Below are 21182 nucleotides of genomic sequence, written 5' to 3' on the forward strand. Positions count from 1 at the left end.
CTTCTCCATCAGCTCCTACAGACACCTAGAGCTTTCTTTCTGAGAAGAGGACAAGAGATCCTGACCCACCAAGCCTCAGTCCCTGCAAGGAGGAAAAACTCAGAAAAGTCACACAAGACAGCACCACACAGAGGCAGCTTAAGTACAATCTATATTATCTCTATATTTTTTATTTGTCATCATATTTGCTCATTTCTGCGGAGTATAACGTCACAAAGACCAAAATAGAGAGCGGCTTGTCGCTGAGCTCACATCAGTTAAACACGATAGGTACAAAACTAGGTGACTCTGTCTTATTTATCATACTTTTTTCAGTCATTTATATACAAAGAACTACTCTATATGGAAAAATAATAAACAAATCCCATGGGTATGTTACATAGTAAACAAAAAAGGAAGGAAGGAAGGAGAGCGGAAGCAGGTGAGGGAGAGCAGCTCCAAGGGTCTACTCCTGGAACTGGCACATTTCCTGGGTCCTGGGCTACCATGAGCAGACCAACGAGACCATGGATGCCTTGGCCTTCTTGGTCTCAAGCTCTGGATCTCATATTTGTTCCTCCAACACAAAGTGGCTTCAGAGCCAGTGCGTGCTCTGGCACTTGCTGGTCATGAGGAAGAGCAGGAAGCTCAGTGCTGGATGATTTTGTGTGGTGTTAAAAAACATTATATATATATATATATATAAAATTATAAAGTAGGGCAGCTGGCTTGTTGGGTACTAGCTCACCAGGCTCCTCCAAAGGCAGCTGGTGCAAAAGTTCTACTTGAAACCATTACACACAGGATGCTTTGAGAATATCCAGATCCTCTGCACAGTGCATATATATATATACACATATATATATATGTATGCAGGAGACATTTCAAATTAAGTTCTAAGACGTGCTTCTCTAAGCCTGGACCACCTTCATACTCAATGGGGCAATCACACAGATTTCAGCCAGCCAAATGCAACAAAGACTGGGGGCAGTCACCAAGTGATACTAGGACATCATCAAGGCCTGCAAATGCAAAGAAAGGGGAGGATGGGAACATGTCCCATGCCCCACTTTCCTAAGAGAGAGTAACATGAGTATCTCACATTAAAGGAATATTATTCAAATCCATAGAAAACAGAAACAAAATCTGTTCAACCTTCAGCCCTGCTTTCCAGGCGCCTTATGCATGAGGAAATTTTACACCAAGCCCACACAAAGCCTGGCAGAGTGTGTTTGCATGTCTAATTAAGCAGTTACAAATTTAGGAAAATTAGTAACCAACAGCATGGCATTGCAGAATGTGTGTGAATGGGGAAATGCAGCAGCAGAGCAGCTGCTGGATCCACTGACCCTGCCTCCAGTTCCCTCAACAGTTCTGTTGATCTCACCTGCTTCACCATCCCTCAGAAACATCACTACAGGAGGAGGCACTATCCTTAAGCTTTTCCCTATCTCATCCTCACAGCAGGGAGCAAACCTGCCTCTGTCTTCAAGCCCTTTTACCCAGCTTGGGCAGAGCTGCTGAATAAATGAGATGCTCTTCACTCACTGTTGTTTCTGAAACACTCAATGAACAAGCAGATGGATTAGGAAACAAATGGAAAGGTAAACTCCAGGCAGCAAACCAGACTCCAGTTCTCCTAGCAGGACAGCAAGGAGCAATCCAGAATCACACAGGTCTGCTCTCAGCAGGGGAGGCATAAAGCAGGAGAGGAACAGAGAAACTACAGCTGAACACAGCAGCTTGCTCCAATCTCTCAATTCTGCCTCCTGCTTGCAAGTAGGAGCATCTGAACTGTAGCACTTGAGTGTGCTGCCTACTTTTCTCCTAGATAATTTTAAGCAAGCAAGAGGCATTTCCTGGTCCCTGGATAGATCTACAGAGGGATCACTTTTGTTTTGGCTCCACTAAGTACACATGGGTTCATCCAAAATCCAACAGAAGCAAGGGGAAGCTTCTCCACTTCCATGGATGCTGGCTCCACCCTTGATAGCACTGCAGGTGCAGCAGAGCCTGTGAAATGTGCAGCAGCAGCAGCACCAATTGCTGCCTGAGAAAATAAAAGAGAGAAATTTGACCAGCCAGGTCATGTCAGGTTTCAAGTCTGCTCCAGTCTGCCCCAGAAGAGCTACAGAGATAAAAAACAAAGGAGTATGCAACATTCCTTCTTGAATATTCCAGCCTAAGGGTGAAACCTGTGTAGCTCAGGGGAAGTCAGTGATGATGAGCATGGGGAGAGCTACCTGTGAGAGACCAGGACCTGCTCTGGCACCTACCTCTAACAGGGGCAGATGTGATGCTGGGGGACAGGAAACAAGAAGAAAAACTGGTTTTGTGTTTACATATCTTCCCTTCCCAAAGAGGGGTGAAGGGGCCAGAGCTCTACAAACTTCCACCATTTATCATAGCCAGTCCTCAGTCTTGTTAGCAGGAGAAAGATGCTCCAGGGAGGCTTCCTGCCACAGGAACGCCAGGGAGATGGGAAGCTTGGACACCTGGTGATTAAAAAACTCCACCCTTGTGAAAATATAATTCCATCCCCACTGAGCTTTAACAAGCTTTTATAGCAACTTGGGATGCAGGGAGCCAAGGAACATGCGGAAAGCCCTGTCCTTTTCCCCTTCACTCCCTCAAGTGACTCCAGGACTCATAACCAGGTGCTCAGAAGGGTGGGGACAGATGTTCCTTACTTAGCACGCAGGGCAATGGCTATTTAGAAAGACCAGTCTCTGGTGTGGTCCTCAGGAACACTTATGGCTGCATCCCCATCCTATTTCCCAAGGATCACAGAGATGTTAATACCAGTGAGCTGGGAAGAAAACTGTGCCTACATCAACCATTCAGGAAAAGAAACAGAAAGCAGTCAGGTTGTCCTGTCAGAAAAAAACCAAAAACATTTTTGGCTACAACTCCAGGCTCTGGTCAGTCACACTCCACACCAAGCTGAGCAGGTGTGGGAAGCCAGAGCCCCAGACCCTGGAGTTTTGCTTGAATCAATTAAATTTGATTGCTGCCATTGGAATGGGCTCAAGCATGGAGCCCTGGCCATTCTGCGACCTCCGCATTGCTCATTGTGTCCGTACCCACAAAAGCTAATGGGAAGTGCCCACTTCTGCAATTTTTACTCTCTAGGAAGTGATATGACTTGTGTGTTTCTCCATTAATAAATTATTAAAAAAAAAACAAAAAAAAAGAAAATGACAGCCTGTGCTGGCAGTTTCCCCCCCTAGAATTCATCATCAGAGCTCAGCAAGAGGGTCTTCTCGTTGTCACGGGCGCCGGAGCAGCTGTGGGAGCGTGAGATCACGTGGCTGCCGTTGCGCCAGGGGGGACCGTGCTCCAGTGTCGACTGCTGCGTGTACTGCTGATAGGCTGGAGAGAAGTTGTGGATCGCATCTTGGACAATGTCATGGGGATTCATGGTCTCCTTGAGGCTGCTGGAGATGCTCTTCATGGGAGCACAGCGACCTGTTTGGATAAGACAGGAAGGGACAAGTAAAGAACACTGCTGCCTTCCCCACACCCTTAATATGAAGGTAAGGAGAACAGGGAACATGCAGTCCTAGATCCCGCAAAAGGTGTGTTACAGATTTCCTTAAGCAGCTGCTGAGGAAATGCCACACAAGTAGTGTTGAGTTTTACCAGTGGTGCTCCTAAACCCAGACACTGTTAGTCAAGTGAATCCACCACAGCACCAAATGGGGGACATACCATGAGAACGGGACACACCCACAGTGACAACCTCCACTACACACTATTGGTGCTGGCTTGAGTGTGCAATGAACACAGTCAGGTAGGAGGTGCTCCTCTAAACACTTTCAGAAGACAAAAACTAAGTAAATTCTAAAGATATAGGAGAAATGGCATTTGCCATTCCACTCACTGCAAATTAAGACTGCTAGGTGGTATCAAAGTGCCCATGGGAAAGAGATCATACAAGTAAACAGCAGCACAAAGTAATGAAAAGAGGGAAACAGGCAGTACTAGAGGCAGAACTACCCCATGTGTCATGATGATACCATGAAGAACGCAGCAGATGGAGAATGTACCACCCAAGTGCTAAGCACAGAGGGAAGCGGTGTCTCCTAGGAGCTGCCATGTCTCATGGCTACTAGGTTCCATTTCCAGTGTGGGCTTCTGGCTCTGCTCAGTTCTGGGTATGAGTTCCCTAGAGAACCCAAGTATGCTGATCATCTGTGGCAATTATAAAGTGAAGGGAGGCTGGGGTGAGAGCAGCTCCTTTGAGAGCCTGCACAACTCTTCAGAGAGAAATTACCAGAGCTCTGACACAAATGCTCTAAAACTCTGCGTTAATGCCCACGCTGCTGTTTTACTACTTGTAATCCAGACAACCCTAAAGCAGCTGTGTGAGGCACTGGAGTCACAGACTTGCAAGGAAAGGGGAACAAGGGGCAGGGCAGGTTGTAGGCAGGCTAGGAATCAGGAGAGAACAGCATCCCAGTTAAAAACCAACTGAGACAAACACACAAAGCATGCTGTACCTACCGTATGGCCCATATGATGGAACAGCTGCATCAGGGACCAGTGGCCAAAGCAAGGGAGAGATAAAAGGAAGAGGAGAGAAAGACAGAGACAGAGAAAGAGGAAATAACAAGAACTGAACAAGGCCCACTGCAGAAACATTCCCCACTGTACTGACCTGTAGTTTACCCTTGCATTCCCCACAGATCTCATCTCCCCCCACTGCAACCACTGTTCCTCCAAAACCTCTGGAGCTGGCTGGGATGGAGGGGTCCCTTACATAGACACTGCCCAAGGGCTGCTGTGTTCCAGCACCTCAGCACAGATCTCCTCCAGAAGGAAGGAAGCCCTTTATTTGGAAAATACTGGACAGACTAGGCACAAAACCCCCTTTTCCCAGAGATAACCTCCATCTTCCCCAAAATAAGAATTTTCCTTATACCAGCCCAGCCCTCACAAAGTCATTACAGGAAGATCCTCCTCCTCCGTGACAAACATATTGCCAAAGCACAGCCTCATCTTCCCAAGCCAGATTCAAAACAGAGCCTGTTTTAGGCTCTGTCCCTCCTGCCTTCAGTCTGTTACACAATCTGGAGCAATGGAGTTCCCCTTTGGGGAGATAGGAAGAAGGACAAACCCATTCTACCGAAACAATGCAACATCTTACAGCCCTCAGGTCTGCAACAAGTTGTCGTGGGTGGCATACTGGGGAACTGAAAAGGGAACAGTGCAATTCAGTCAAGGTTTCTGCCCTGAAGAGCTGTTGCACAATAAATCTGTTCAGACACCACACAGGAGGGGATGTGGTGTTTTCCAAGCTATCAGGTTGGGAGTCATATCAGTGTGCTGGCTGCCTGAGGGACCAGCCTCCACCCAGTCTCACTCCCAAAGAGACAAGCCATATGCACTGGCATGCTTCCTACCTTGGGCATCAATCCTCTTGTCCACATACACCTTGTATGTGAAGGCGTGGCGCAGGGCAATGGCTGCAAAGAACATCTCCACACAAATGATGAAGTCTTGATAGCCAGCAGCTACTGTGCCTTCACCCACAGACACATTAGCAGAGTGGATTTTGGGGATGGCACCACACTTTTCCAAGATGGCCAAGAGCATCCCTAAACAAAGTAATAAGTTCATGTAAATGTGCAGAAAACATGGTCTCACAGTAACTGCAAAGAATGGAAATTTATACAGCTGTTTGTGCTGTGTATCCTAGACACAAACCCACCCACCACAGGAGCTACAAACAGAGTGGGCTACAAACACGCACCTCTGGTCACTTATACAACAGAGAAAAGAAGAATAAAATGAGACAAATACATTTAGGCAAAGACTGTTCAAATACCGATCCTCTTCTATCCTCAACTGATACAAACTGTGGAACTAACTGTTGTAGGACTTGATTAAGTCCAAAAGGGTAAGAGGAGTCAGATATTTTTGTAAGCAATCCTGTGATCTCAGTGTTGTCCCAAAATAGGTTCTTTCACACAGTGTGCAAGAGGCCAATCCACACAAAGAGTCAAGGTATTTGGCTTATTTACTCATTTAGTTCTGCACAGAAAGGGGTGCTGGCTGGCAAATCCACAAAGCCAGCATGATGACTACCAAAGCTTTTTGCTATTTATACATTTTACCAAACAAAGCCACTCCTATTCCTTGGCTAAAAGTTACCTAATTCTCTTTTTAATTAGTATTCTGTCTTCTATTGGTTAATGGGCCTCTCCCTGCTCATGCTAATTAGTCTGCATGCTCAGTGTGTCTCTCCTTTCAGCTGGTGGTTTCCTGGGTCAGTGGCCATGATCTCCCCCTGCCAGAATTACCTTTTACTCTGTAGGAGCTGATTCAGCACAGCTGCTGAGCTGTCTTTATTAATTTCTTCCTTACCTTGGGGGTTCTGCCAAATGTCTTTGTGGCTTGTAAATTCTGCATTCTTCATGTCCACTATCTGTGGTACATCCCCCTTCCCAAGCTTTGTTAACCTCCCCTGAGGTCACTGAAGAACGCTGATCCCTAAACCTTAACAAGGCAGTTCCACTGTCAAGTAATTCGTCTTTCTAACACCTGGACATCACTTGGAGCTTGTTTGTTAGCTCCTGTTCCACAGATTAAACCTCTTGTTGATTAGACTTGAAAGCATATAAAGATCAAACACCAAAGAACATAGTTTCTTAAGAAAATTTTGACATATTCCACATTTTTCAACATCAGCACTTGCACTAGCTAGAACAAAAACTGAAGTAACAGAACTTTTCATTTAAGCATATTAGTGTTTTTGACACACCACTGTAAAAAAGAGGTTTCTCCCTGTCCACAGCTTAGTGGCTGAAGAATTTCAGAGAAGACAAAGTGTGTGACCAGATGCTTCAAGATGATAAACCAGACAGCTTATTAGTTTGTCTGTAAACAGGGAGGATGGGCTATACTCCAACAGCCTGAATTCCACCTAAGTTCCTACTCAATTAGTCTTTGAAGTGCAACTCAGTAAACCTAAGTAGGGCATTGAACAGGGAAATGCTTAGAGCCAATTAGTCAGAAGCACTAAGCTTAGGTGGAATTTTGACTTTCCGATGGTGCCTCTGCTTCATGTGTATGAATTCTGAGTGTCCTTCTCCCAGCAGTGGTTCTATGGCAGTACACACTGCATCCAACCAGCTTGCTCCTTCACATATACCACAGACATACCATTAAAATTTTATTTTTAGAGCACTAAAAAAGCACTAAAACTTTTTAGATGTGTCACTTTAATCAATAAAATGGCAGCATGCAGATAAAATGTTGGCAGCTTGTGCTTTATGATTGTTTCAGGAATGCAGAGAACTCTTCACCCTATCAGCTGATTTTGCCAAATATAAGTTCTTGTGCACACACACAGGGATTCAGGAGCATATAAACAAAAATTAAACCGTGCAAAACAGCTTTCCCAGAGAAAAGCAATGAATGACTATAAACCAAATGGAATACAAGAAGACATTTTGTCTATTAATCAACATCTGCTCTATCAACTCTTGTGTCTGAGCCCCTGCAGAGAGCTCTTTATGCCTACCAAGGGAAGGGAAAAACAGCTCACCTTGCCAGAAGGACAGGAAGATGACAGATTTCACCATGAAGAACTTGAGGACTGGGCTGTAGGGACTGAGCAGCTCACGCGTGGCAAAGTAGAAAAGGAAGAGGGCATACAGTGCCAGGCTGACAGAGATGTTGTAGATGATCGTCACATAGAGGTAGCCACTGGTTACACTGAAAAGAGAAGATATATATGAATGCCTGAAACTTCAGCATGTTTTCCCCTTGCCACTGTCAATGGAAAGTTCCAAGAGTCCATTTCCTTCCTGCCTCCCTGTCCCATTTCCACTCCTAAACCAAGGTAGAAGAAACATGAAGCTAAAAGAGAACTACCTCTGCCTTCTTTTCTCATGCACATCAACCCATGTACTCCCATCTTTTCCCAGCACACATAGAGACAATAAGCAAAGCCAGACAGAGAAAGGGCATCCAAATCTTGAATGCTAAATAAATACACTTACTCAAAGTCACCATCCTGGTACTTGCCGAAGGCCTGAAGGATGACTGTGCTGATGGCCATGAGGGGCTTCACCACACAGAACTGCAGGGTAGCCTACAGGAATGAGAGGGGAGCAATGAGAAGTCAGGTGGTACAAGAGGACAAGCTGCCAACAGCATCACAATGGAGTATCCACTGGGACCGCTCAGCAAGGCAGCACAATCCAGCCCCAACAAGATGTCTGACCCTGCCACTTGCTAATTGATTGTGTTTGAGGATGCAGCACTCAAGAGGAGATGAAGGAGTTTCAGAAGATGTACATGTGCTATCTACTTGTCCAGAACAGGAAGAAAAGCCTCTCTGTAGGGTTGTTCCTAGAAGCTGTCAGCCCCACTCTTCCAGAGCTGCTTTTCACAGGCTGTGCTGCAGCACATTTATGCACTGTAACAGTACAAAAAGCAAGAAATCTCACACTGTGCTATGGCACAGACACAACAATTTTAACAGAGACATACTGGGGAAGGAAAGCAAACTCCAGTCTATAGCTGTCACAAAGTTAGGCAAGAAAGTCCCCTGGATCAGAGGGGAACCCCGCTGTTTGAGGAGGAACTTTTGACAACTGCCACAATATTCAGGCATTTTGTAAACACAGCAATGTGTGTTGCCACACACAAGTTAAGAGCTATTCTGTTGTCATCCACATGACCTTTACTGAATCTCCCCAAAGATTCCATGGCACTTGGGATCAGCTCTATGTCCGTTCTGCCCGTATAAACTACTGCTCCTATTGGGACTGAGTGTTCTCTCAAAGCCACTGCATTCCTCAACTTTCTGCAGATGTTGAACTTCAAAGTCCTAAAAAAAGGAAAGACTTATGGGCCTAAAAATGTCTCCCTGAAGAGATGTGACCTGTGTCTCCCTGAAGGAGGCTACAAGAGCCTGGGTAGGTGCTGACCTGTGTGCCTGTGGGGAGGGCTATGTATGGAAAGAAGGTAAAACCAAACAGTAATAATTGCTTTGGATACGATGCAATTTGTTAGTGGTCATAAGACTTCAAGGAGATTAAAAACCCCAGCACATGCCAGTTAGTGAGTCACTTTAAATATGTGAACTGGAAAAGGTCAAGCTAATTGGTAAACAACTCCATCCTCTGAGCTTCCTCTCCTCCTGATCTGGGGACATTTTAACCATTTCCCTGCAATCCAAACCACCACGTACTATTTTTAGCTGCTTCCCTAGAAGATGCTATAGCATACGGGAAGCACATGGATGGTGTGTGATCCATGTGTGAGGGTCACCAGACAGAGGCCCAGCAAAGAATCTTGATCAAGACATCTTTAAGGAAACAAGCTTTTTCTATTTCACACCACAGACACCAGCACCTCACAGCTGGAGGTCCACAGGCAACACAGGCAGACTGACTGACCCACAACAGGGACCTGACTGAGAAAAAACTGAGAGGGGACAGTGTGAAGGTGGTAAGAAAAAAAATTTATAACACACAGATTCCTTCAGGATGAAAGGGACCAGAAAGAGCAGAAAATGGGCAGGTAGTGATGGGAGGCAAAAGAAGTGCTGGAGATACTGAGAACAGGGGTAAAAAGGGCAAGGTGTTCCTTTCAGTACATTTCTCTTCCAGATCATCACTATGGTGGATACTGCACGGGTCAGCACTGACATTTGTTCTGCTGCCCTTTCACACTAGCCTTCCCAGGAATCTACCTTGAAAAGTCTTCCCCAAAAATCCTGAAAGTCTAGAAGTACCAGAAAGTGAACCTTGACATCAATAATTTCTCACCAAGACAATATTTAAGTTCAAGCCAAGAAGGATGGAAGTATTTAGGCATCTCTTTTCAATACACCTCCCTCACAGCCTCCACAGCACACTTAGCAGTTAGCAAAGGGCAGGCATGAGTAGAAAAATTGCTGCCAGATACCAGCAAAAGGAAAGCAAAGTGTCTACCAAAGACAGAGTTACCAAAAGAGCTGGGATTTGGGGAGGCCAGCAGAAAAAACACACCTTCCCCATACCCTAAGGTGTGCTTCTAGTCTTCACTGTTGCGAACAAACTTTCCAAACACAGACATGTGCAACCCAGGTAGTGACTGCAAGAGGCTGTGGGACATGAGAAGCAAGAAGTTGAAGGGAAATTATTTCACCAGCATTCATTCACTTTCATGGGTGCTACATCTGCTTACAATATATTTAAAAGGTAAAAATTAACATTAGGAGCAATAAGAATAGGTAATGCAGTGAATCAACCAAAGGGTGTCCAGATGAAACATGTGAGAAACAGCTGAAGTAACATACTGGGTTCAGACTAGAAAAGAAATTAAGAAGCAAGAAAACAGAAAAGTTTTAAGGACAAAACATGGGGCAAGGACAAATAGAGCACATAAGCAAAAGAAGCAGTCCTTTGAAAATGGCCACTTGTGCAGCACAGCTTAACACTGGACATTAACATGAGGCTGCACTGTACTTTTGATGTTCCTGCATATTGCTAAAACACAGAAGATGGGCCATGTTGTTCAGGAGAAGCCAGGGCAGATATCTAGACCTGCTGACTGAAATTACAATGACCTGAGCCCTTTCAAAGAACCAGACCTGCTTCACACTGCCTCCTCCTGTGTTCATTTCAGCAAGTGAGCAAAGCCTTGAAATTCACCTGCTGTTTCATGACAGCCAGAGGTGACTGACCTGCAATGAGCAGACAAGGGCTGTATAGAGGTTTAGGCCTCCCCCATCCACCCGCCCTCAACATACCCAGTTCAGCACAGACAGACACACATGGTGAGCAATACTTGGTTCCTCCTACAAACCAATGTGTCATGCTCAACCTCCACCCCTCCTCAGCTCCAAACCACAACAGCAGCACTGGGAATTCAGGAGGCTGTTACACAACTGTGGGGTGTCTGCGACACAACACAGACATCAATTTCTTGGAGTTGGGACCTCTGTAACCCAGAAATTAAGAGAGTTTCTTCCTAGGATTAACATCAGTTCCAGGAGATAACTTGTGTCTTAAACTAAGGCCTTCCTGGTGTGGGGTTGAGTAGAAAATGTTAAAATCATTCTTAACATATTTAAATAATTCTTAACACCAAACCAACCCTGAAACACCTCCTCTTCTCAGCAGTCTGCAGGCCTCTCAAAATGCTATTAGAGCCCCGATCAAAGATCTCAGAAATTCAGCAGCAAAAGGCACCATTGCCACCCCCACACACTTAATTTCTGCAGAATGTCCCAGCCCATACCTGTTTGCAGAATCTCAGGAATCCAATTGAATATGTCTTTCCCCACAGGCAGCAAGTCCCGTACACACAGCTGGACCTGAAAGAACCAACACAAGATGACAGAGTTCACAAGCAAGATTCGGGCAAGAGTGCAAGATTCCTACCCTCTTTATCCACCTCTCTGTAGACAAGTTGCAGGACTGGTGCTTTCTCCAACAATGACTGCAGTTATGGCCATACCGTCTTCTAGAGACGTTGTCTAAAACAACATCCTGACTATACACTGCATTTTTTTTTCCTGTCACTGAATAGCATGGGGAGAAATATAGATCCTAGAGGAGACACACACAATCAACTGAAGACAGAAAAGATTCAAAGGAGGAGAAGGGAGTAGGAAAATAAACAAAGGACAGGCAGGTGTCCAGAAAAATTGTGAATCAGTCCAGCTTGCCTAAGAGGATGTGATCAGCCTGATCTGTCTCAGAGCAAGGTAAAATCATCATCATCCACGCTGCCCAGTTCCAGCAGACACTTGCCACCTGACACAGTTTTTCAGGACAGGGATAGAGAAATAGTAGATGGGCACAGAAGGAGGACAGCGTCATGCTGTAAGCACAGTAAATACTCACTCAATTGGTTTCCCTCTGATCTCAGACATGATGGAGCTCTCCCCTCCCAAATACTCATAGCAGAGGCTGAGAAAGTTGTATATTACAAAGGCTGCAAAGACATCAATCACAGTAAAATGACAACCAACTTCAAAACAGGTGCAAGGACCAAAAGCACAGGCAATAGACCAAACATTAGCAGGGACTGCTTATGCAGCACCTTTCTCTTCAAAGCACTCCAGATTTTCACTGCATTTATCATCCTACCTCAGCACTCACAAGACCATCTGAATGGGAGTTTGGCCAAGGTCCCAGGCCAGTTCCATGACTCATGCCAAAAGGGTCACAGAACCATATAAAACTGTGGTCAGTCTCTGTTTTATTTGGCATCTGTAAGATGCCATTCTTTACAGGGTTCCTGTGCATTATTCCAGGACATTACACTGGTACTAAATAATCTGGAAAAGGTATCTCTGATCCATTAGCCACATGTTATCTCCTGTATTTAACCTTTTAGCTGATGAACACAGTTTGTCTCTGCCAGGTAACCAGGCTATAGACATAAGAGTTGGAGAAACAAAGAGTTTATAACAATCAGTGAAACTCTGTTTCCATGTCTTGTGGGGACTTTTTCAAAACAGGCTCTGTTCTTCATTTTCTCAAAAAGATAAAATTTCTTGTGTGCTGAATAAAATTCTCCTTAGACCACCTCTTTTCTGCCTTCCCCAGAAACCTGTTACAGATGACAAACAGACTGACCACTAACACTCTGACCCATTTCAGTTCCCCATAACTACAGATGTATCTCCTTTTCATGGGATCCAAACTCACTTAAATGTGCATGAAGTGAGCCTGTATACACCCTGTCTGCCACTCTCTTGACTTGTTGTAATTACTGTTGGACCCTCGAAGTTGTCAGATTTTCTAGGGCAAGGACTGTACTTCTGCATTTGACACAGACAGCCCTGGGGCAAAATGACAGACCAGATGACCCTTCTTGCAACATTATATTCTATGGTCACCTGTGTCTGGACACTCCCTGGAATGACAACACCCAAATCCTGGTTTTTGCCCCAAATAACTGGGATAGAAACAGCAGTCTCAAGGAACTTTAAAATAAGAACAGGAACTTAATAATGTACAACACTGAGAAGCTGATCTCCCCAAGCAGCCAGTTATTAGACCTGAGGTCAATTTTTCCACATGAATGATCTTCCAAAGTCAGACAAATTCTTCTATAAGCATCTAAACTATGCCCTGGCAAAAAGGTACTCCATGGTCCCTAAAACACAGTTTCAAAACATTTACTTATGGCTTGTAGACGTGTCTAGCTGGCAAGACTGCTATGGCACATAAAAGCCAGTGGTATACATGCTTCTATGTATATAATTGGGATATTGTTATTCTATCTGTAATCCTTATTATTGAAGGAAATTCACACAGTAATAATTTTGCCAAAGCTTTAATTAGGACAGAAAACACCAACCACAGAAAAATTATTTAAATAACTGTGGTAACCCCTTTTGCCTTCAATTTTCCTGCAACTTAGCTGACAGCACCCAGCACCCAGAGGAAGAAAAGCTAAGCTTTTCCTATTGTCCTCCAGTGACCCCTGCCCTCTGATGTGGTCATTACAATACCAGCTGCCCATTCCCCAAGCACTAGGGAAAAGATGACATCAGAGGAAGAAAACAAAACAAAACAAGAGGGAGAAATATCTGCCCATTCATCCCCAAAAGAAGTGCTAACTAGCAAAGCTCATCACGCCAGCAAAGAACTATTCTCCCTTTCCCATCCACATCCATCAGATGGTATTCATGATACCAACATTAAAAAAACCCCAAACAGACCCTACTTGTATCAGTGTTTCTGACACCCTGGTTGGTATAGAAGCAGTGACATGAAAGAGTAAAACCAGAACAGGCTCCTCCTAACACACACTACAAAATACAGTCCATAAATGGCTTAAGACAGCTTTCAAAATGTACTAGTAGGGTCTTCTTCCTCCATTTCCTAATAGCCCACTTTGCAATGTATAAAACCTTTCTAAAATATAAAGAAGGTGGGTGGCAAGAGACAAAAAGGCTGTTTTGAAGCAATCCCCAGAAAAAGTGAGGGAGAGAACCTGCTTTCCAAAGGTGTCTTCACCCCCACTTGTAGTTTTCTCACACAGGCCAACCTGCCGAGGTGAACCCTGGAGCACTGGCAGCCTCCTGAGCAGATGTTCAAATGCTTGCAAACTCCCAGGGCAAGAGAGGCAGAGGGACATGGCTGTTGCTAGGAGAGCAGCAGGCTTCCTGCTAGACTCATACACACACACAGGGCGGGGAAAGAAAAAACCCAGACCCCAAATAAAGATGCTTTCTTGCATCATGTGTGTACATTTGCCATCTGCTGCTGCATCCACAGCATTGTTGTGGACGTGAAGGAAGACCTGCTGTCTCTTCAGCTGATTAACTTGTTCACGTGGCCAGGGGCAACTCTCTGCATTGCAGATCTCACCAAAACAACTGCACCAACGATTTAGAATTTAATGAGGGTATGGTGAGAAATTGTCCTCAAAAAGTCACTGCTAGAGTGCAGTATCTTCTGCTGAGTGGGTAGAGGCTTCTTACAGGATGAGACCAGGAGGGAAGTTACAATGGCATTTACAGGAAAGTAACCATTTCCCTCACATACAGTGCTAGTGGTATTACATCATTGCAGCAGATAACCAAAACTAAGCAGGCGCTCCTCCTGAACATGGCACCCTCTCTTCTACAGGACTCCAAAGCACTTTACCAGCCCCAGCACATGGCCACCGTGCTACCCTGTGCAAGCACACGAGTGGCCCCAGGATGGGACCAGAAGAATACTCTGCTAACAAGCTGCACCAGGAACACAGGACAAAGCAGTGTCTGGCTGCTAAGTGCTGTTAAAAGAGGCAGGAGCTAAGCAATACGTCACTTTCTAACACCCAGATACCATCAGATTTTTTGGCTTCACCAAAAGTTTTTACCTTCCTGAAGCAAAGGACCCCAGAAAACCATAAACTTAGTCTCTACAGAATCCTGGAGGGAAGGCTCATGCTCAGAGGCCAGTGAGGGAGACGATCAAGTTGGACAGGGCTTTGAGCAACCTGATCAAGTGAAAGGTGTCCCAGACCGTGGGAAGGGTGCTGCACTAGATGATCTTCAAAGGTCCGCCCTGAGACAAACCATCCTACCATTCTATGATTTTCAGTCACTAAGCAAGCCATGGTCATCCAGTTAGGCACACTATTCAGTAGGTGACAGCAACACTCTCTCCTGAAATGCTGTTTTCAACCAGAAATAAAGTTCTCTCAGGGCAGAGACTTCCCACCCCCCCATTTTCTGTCTGACCCCTCCTTACCTTCATAGCAGTCCCGCACTGTGCCGAAGTAAACATAGTACTGGTCATTGGTGAAGAAGAGGAGGCTGAGCCATGAGTCAAAGGCATAAATGGGCACGATGAAGAGGATCCGAACGATGTAGCGCTGTTCGTTTGGGCAGCTGTAGCAGCGCAGATGCATGTAGATCTGAGAGACGCACGGGAGAGCGGGATCAGCGGTACATGGAGCACAGAGGAGAAAGCAGAACTGGAGAGTCAATTGGGCCAGGAAAAACAAACACGCTAAATCACCTCTCGATTGCCTCCAGCAGCCTCAAGGTGATGAACATAAAAGAAAAGATAAATCACTGTTATCGTATGGCATTGATATAGCAACCCTTAGTTTGCAGACAGGGGGAATGAAAGGGAAGAGAAAATGAAGGCACTTCTAATCTAGTTTCTTATAAGGAATTGGTTTATTTTCACATAACCTTGCCCACATTCTTTTTGTTTTTTTGTGAAACTTTTTTTCCAGTCATTAGTTCTACATTCCTGCTATCCTCTTTTAAGTACCTAAGACTCATTACACTGCAGGCTGCTTTTCTCTGAAAAACACACTTGTTGTGAACACTCTCTCTTTTGGCTGTTTTGGATGCTTTTGAGACTTTCACCTGAAACAACCTAAGAGAGCCCTTTACAGTACATCCCAAAGCTGATAAGCCACAGCCCATCTGCTCAAAAGGTGTTACTCTGCACATGGGTGACAGCACAGCCACAAAGAGTCAGCTATCAAGGGAGCACTGAGCTCATGAAGTGTGCTCAAAGGAACCACACAGTTTGTTCTGTCTGACTGCACACATGCCAATCCCTCTAAGTCACTGGCTGGGGGGAGCACAGCATCCCCACCCTTCCCGCTCCCACCACTCACAGTTCCTTAGACATCATTAAATCCCACACCGAAGATGCTTTTTTACAGAATACCCACCTCCCCGAAAAGGTACTGAGCACAAGCACACCCTGAAGATGAGCACAACCCCTGCAATGCCCTAATAACACAGGCAGAGCTTCAGCACGATTTGTGGGTACACTCTCTTGCCCACAGAGTCAGGAGAGGCAAGGCCTCTGTACAGCAATTCTCACTACGCTGCTGTCCCACCTGCTGGAATTAGTAACAGCCAGCTGACTACATATGTGCCTCACCACTGACTGATTCTGCTGCCAGAAGAGGTACAAGCATTTGTTTGAAGCTTCACCCTGCATTTTGGGGTGCTATGAGGATTCTCCAGAGACTAAAAAAACATACACTCTCATCTTTCCACTGTAAGGGAGAGGGGCTTGTGCCTCCCCAGCTGTCTGTTGCTTGTTCCTCCCTGGTCAAAACTGAAGGGCTCAAAAATACTTCTGTTTCCTTTCCCTATGAAATGCTCAAAAATACTTCCGATTCCTCTTCTTGACCCATGAGGAGCTCACAAAAAGCTCATTTCCTGAGGAGAACAGGTTGAAAGTAAGCTAACAAACCTTAGAGATATTTTTGCCTTGCGACAATCCCAGTGACACATCTCATCCAGCACAGAGACAGCTGACACCAGAGTTCAGATGACTCCAAGCTTTGCCCTTGGGATGTCAGAAGAGCCCAGTGATCCGTGTGCCTGGGAGAGCACAGGAACTGCTGCCGTGTAAGAGGACAACAGCGTGTTTCAATCAGCAGTGTCTCTCTGGCACTGACCTCCATGGGTTTCTTCAGAGAAGGCCATTAATGCCTAACTGTGCAATGCTATACTGCACAGGAAAACTTCTTCCTACCCTCAGCAGGTGATCAATTTGACAGGAGGATCCACGGCACTTGTAATTGTTACCCAAGCTGATGGAACTGCAGGTGTTACTCTTATTCATCTGTGACTAATTCATTTTTTACCTTCACTAGCCCCTGTACTCCATCAATAGGCTGTACTTTTCTACATTCTAGTCATCACTCTGGAATCTACAATCCAACAGGTACAAAACATGGGTTGATAAATAACAGGGCTTGTGTTTCCCCACTGTATTTTTCAGTTCACATGACAACTGCATGAAAGAGAGGCAGAGAACAGGATGCAGGGTTTGACTTACTCAGGCTCCCAGGACACCTGCCCCAGAGAGAGGGGAGGAGGAAAAAATTAAAATGAAACATTTCCTGCTACTCCTTTCCGCAGCAGAGTTCAGCCTGTGGAATCCACTGGCACAGGAGATCAAAGGAGGAATGTCAAACAACAGGTGACTAGGATCTTTTAGCTAACAGCTGACACAATAAAAAATGGCAATATTCAGCTAAAGACCTGTGAAAGGATGACCTAAGATAACACACCGTTCTACAAACCTTCAAGAGATGGTCAAATGTTTTACACCTGCTAGCTTTAAAGAGTGTGCTTCCTCTCCATTCACACTATGGAAATGGTCTGTTCTTCATGTGGGGAAAAGGAAAGGATGAGAAGTACAAGTGACAGGGTTTTACCTGATGGCAGGTGATGAGCAAAGCTGTCCATACAAAGAAACCTGAGATAGCCTGAGCAGCAGTGGTCATGAGGAATATTGGCTGCTCCACAGCTGTGGGGCTGCCATCCTCTGGCATCCAGGAGAAGTTAGGAGCCACAGCTGGAGTGGTGGCAGTTGACCCCAGTCTGGGGGCTGCAGTGACATCAGTCATCATAATCATGGCGCCTTTTGGTGTGAGGTTCCAGTTGGGATTGCTAAAGAGCTGCCCACGGGCCAAGACCTGTCAGGGAAGAGAACCACAAAGCAATTGAGCTCAGCTGAAAGGAGTCAGGAATGTAACAGAACTTTGCACCTCTCACATGCCTTCCACCAGGCTGCTCACATGCTTTGTGAACAGGACCTGGGTGTGTCTGCCACAGCCACTCCTTGTGATATAACAGATCATGGGGTACTCAGAAACCTCTGACAGCCCCCCAGAGATCATGAAATCTGGCCACTGCCCTCATCACCCCCATTCTGCAATAAAAATATATAAGATGAATACAGCATTCACTAGAGATCACAGAATCATGGAATGGTTTTGGTTGGAAAAGACCTTTAAGACCATCTAGTTCCAAGCCCTGTGCTACGGGCCAGGGACTCCTTCCACTAGACCAGGTTGCTCAGAGCTCCAACAAACCTGTCCCTGAACACTTCAAAGGATGGAGCATCCCTAAGTCCTCTGGGGAACCTGTGCCACTGTCTCACCTCTCTCACAGCAAAGAATTTCTTCCTAACATCTAATTTAACCTACTCACAGTTTAAAGCCATTTCCCTTAGTCCTATCACTACACACCCTTGTAAAAAGATCAGAAGGAAGTATCTAAACCATCCCTACTGGAAGATGACAGGCACACTTAAGTTAACATCTCTATTTTCCATAAGAGTACAGGTTATTCTGCTGTGTCCTACTGTCATGGTTAGCCTGCCAAGCAGCAACAAGAACACATGCCACAGTGTCCCTGTGCAGCAAGGGGGCAGAGGAAAGAATATCCTAATTCCTCCAGCAAGCAATACCCACCTCTCCTACAGCCATGCTGAAAACCACACTCAGCCCAAAGCACTCTCATTGAAGGATATGAACTGAAAGCTCTTCTCATTTTGACAGTGTGAACAGCATGAAAGTCATGCTTTTACCAAGATTTGTATGGCATAGTACATTTAGCCAGCCTGTTATTAATGTTACTAACTTTGCATTGTTTTCTACGTGATGTGAATTTAACCTGATTGGCTTTTAAAAGCCAGCTGACACATAAAAACACATACAGAACACAAGAATATGCAAGATTTCAAAACAGCATGACCCTTGGCCATTTCCTGGCTAAAAAGCCATCTTCTTTCAATGGAACAAATTCTTGAAGGCCTAAGATCTAAAATAGCTATTATTTTCAATTTGGTCATAAGCAGGCTCTAGTGTGACCTCTGGATTGTAGGAAGATAATCCACTTAAACCAAGATCACAAGCAGGCAGCCATTGGTTCTATCCATTAGAAGAGCTGCTTCTGATCTCCCTATCAAAGGGAACAGCATAATATTGCCTCCTTCTGATAACCTCCTAATATTTTTCAGAAGAGCACTTCTATAAAAGCTCAAGTCATTGCTCCTACACAGGCCTTTATGATCAGTGAATGGAAAGGGCTTTGGAAAGGCCAATGATCCATTGCCAGAGTTTACAGCTGCACCAGGGAAGGACACATCTGTCATCTACTGACAGGTTGTTACAGAACACAAAAGAGAATATATGTTCACAGAGGAACTGCCCCAGCCCTGCTCCACCTGAAGCCACAGCACAAACTAGGGAACAGGTACCCACTAAAAGCAGAGTGCCAGTAGCAAGTCCTTTCCACATGCACACTACAGCACAAAAACGGCCCCTTTAGCACAGGCTTTTCCAAAACACACACTCGTATCACCAGTGTCTTACTATAGGTGGAGCTGCACAAGTGCTGTGCTTTAATTTACAAAATAATTGTCAAACCTGGCTTTTCTTTGTTCTTTCTAATAGATCCCTGCTCCAAGTTACAGCTTTCCATAACTGCACTTAGAGTAGGATAACTCCTCTCCAGTCCTGATCAGTACAGAAAATGTAACTTAAGTTTTGAGTTTTCTAAGCATACAAACACACACATTTCATCATCTGTACTATATCTAAATATTTGGAGAGATGGAGGCTGGAGGGTGGAGATGTCACAAGTTAGCAAGGCTTTTATTGCTTTTAAAAGAAAGGAATTTCTACCCAAGTAACTTCTGAAGCAACTGAATATGCACAGTGCTGAGAGTGCTTCCACAAAGCTCAAGAAGGGCACATCTAAAATGAAATCAGAGCAGATGCACCTGTGGTTAACGCAACGCTAAATAAAGTCCAGCCAGCTGCAGTCCTGCACATCCCAGTGCACTTTGGGAGCTATGAAAGACAGGAAGCTGCTAAGCCCTTCCAAAAGTTCATGGGGGAGAGGATCTGTACAGTAGACCACAGGTGCCAGGAGAAACAGGGCCTGGACCTCCACACTCCAGCTAATCAAACCACATCAGCAGCAGAGACCCAAATGCAGCAGCAGTAACATCAAGAGAACTGAGGATCTGAAAGGGAATTCTTCTGTGTCTCTGCACTCATTTAAAAATAAGTAAAAACAGCAAAAGGTAATCAACAAGCATTTTGTCATGACAAGGGTTATGTATTCATAAGCAAGGTCAGTCATAAATTGAAGTTGTGTATGTAATCTTAACACTGCCCCCTTGTGATTATACATCAACAGCCATTAATTACAGGACTGTGCATCATTCTTCACCTAATCTCCTTCAATTCACACAGTCATTGAAATTAATAACTTTTTCCACCACTGTGTTCTGAAAGAAAATATACAAACTCTCTTACAAACAGGGCTTACATCTCCTACCCAAATCACCTCACCCATGAGCACTCAGGGCTGCCCCTGAGGACAGCATTTTATTTCCTTGACACCTTTTATTGGTTCTATGCATCAGTTTGCAGCTCATTCTCCTTGCTAGTGAAACATGAAGGAACGCTGTACTCCAAAATCCACAAAATTAACATAAGCCTTCCAAATTATCCCTTCTAATCTCCTCAAGTCCCACACACCACAGCTACAGTGGCAGGTATAAGTAGTGCACAAAGCTGTTGTTATGAAATTCTACTGTATGCAAGAAGCTGAAGCTGTAAGAGCAATTCCAGTCTATACTTAAGAAACAGGTAATAGCACAGATGACTGGAGCTTTAATCAGGAAAGTGGATTTCAGCTCATTCACTGCCACCAGCTCAGTCTGCTAGCTCCTCTTCTGCCTTTTTAAAAAGAGCATTGTGAGGGTGGGCTGTGGCAACTCGTCTCTTCAGGCCTTGCTTCTGAGATGTCTCTTCCCACTGTGCAACAGGACACAAGCCCACAAAAGCCCAGAAAAGGTACTACCTGGGAACACGTCACAACAAAAATACTGCCTTGATAATGTACAGATCCAGTACCTTGGTATCAGCAGCTTCCCTCTTACACTGTGAATGTGTTTTGACATTTATTTCTT

The 21182-nt window shown here is 45.0% G+C and overlaps 1 protein-coding gene across 2 annotated transcripts in view; it reads right to left on the bottom strand.

Annotated features, from left to right (window-relative positions):
• Positions 1–143: 143 nt before the first annotated feature.
• The window catches only part of TMEM184B (transmembrane protein 184B), a 30279-nt gene continuing 9240 nt past the window's right edge, over positions 144–21182 (bottom strand). The window contains exons 2-10 of one of the 2 annotated variants that reach the window (XM_054632245.2): positions 17629–17889; positions 15180–15345; positions 11829–11919; positions 11221–11296; positions 7989–8080; positions 7532–7701; positions 5385–5579; positions 4486–4509; positions 144–3447 (exon numbers count right to left, since the gene is read on the bottom strand). In XM_054632245.2, the coding sequence (XP_054488220.1) occupies positions 3206–3447; positions 4486–4509; positions 5385–5579; positions 7532–7701; positions 7989–8080; positions 11221–11296; positions 11829–11919; positions 15180–15345; positions 17629–17829 (1257 nt within the window). In that variant the 5' untranslated portion in view covers positions 17830–17889 and the 3' untranslated portion in view covers positions 144–3205. The remainder of the gene's footprint in view (positions 3448–4485; positions 4510–5384; positions 5580–7531; positions 7702–7988; positions 8081–11220; positions 11297–11828; positions 11920–15179; positions 15346–17628; positions 17890–21182) is intronic. The other variant, XM_054632239.2, reaches the window with a different exon arrangement.

This window comes from Agelaius phoeniceus, chromosome 5, assembly GCF_051311805.1.
Source record: "Agelaius phoeniceus isolate bAgePho1 chromosome 5, bAgePho1.hap1, whole genome shotgun sequence".
NCBI classification, from domain to species: domain Eukaryota; kingdom Metazoa; phylum Chordata; class Aves; order Passeriformes; family Icteridae; genus Agelaius; species Agelaius phoeniceus.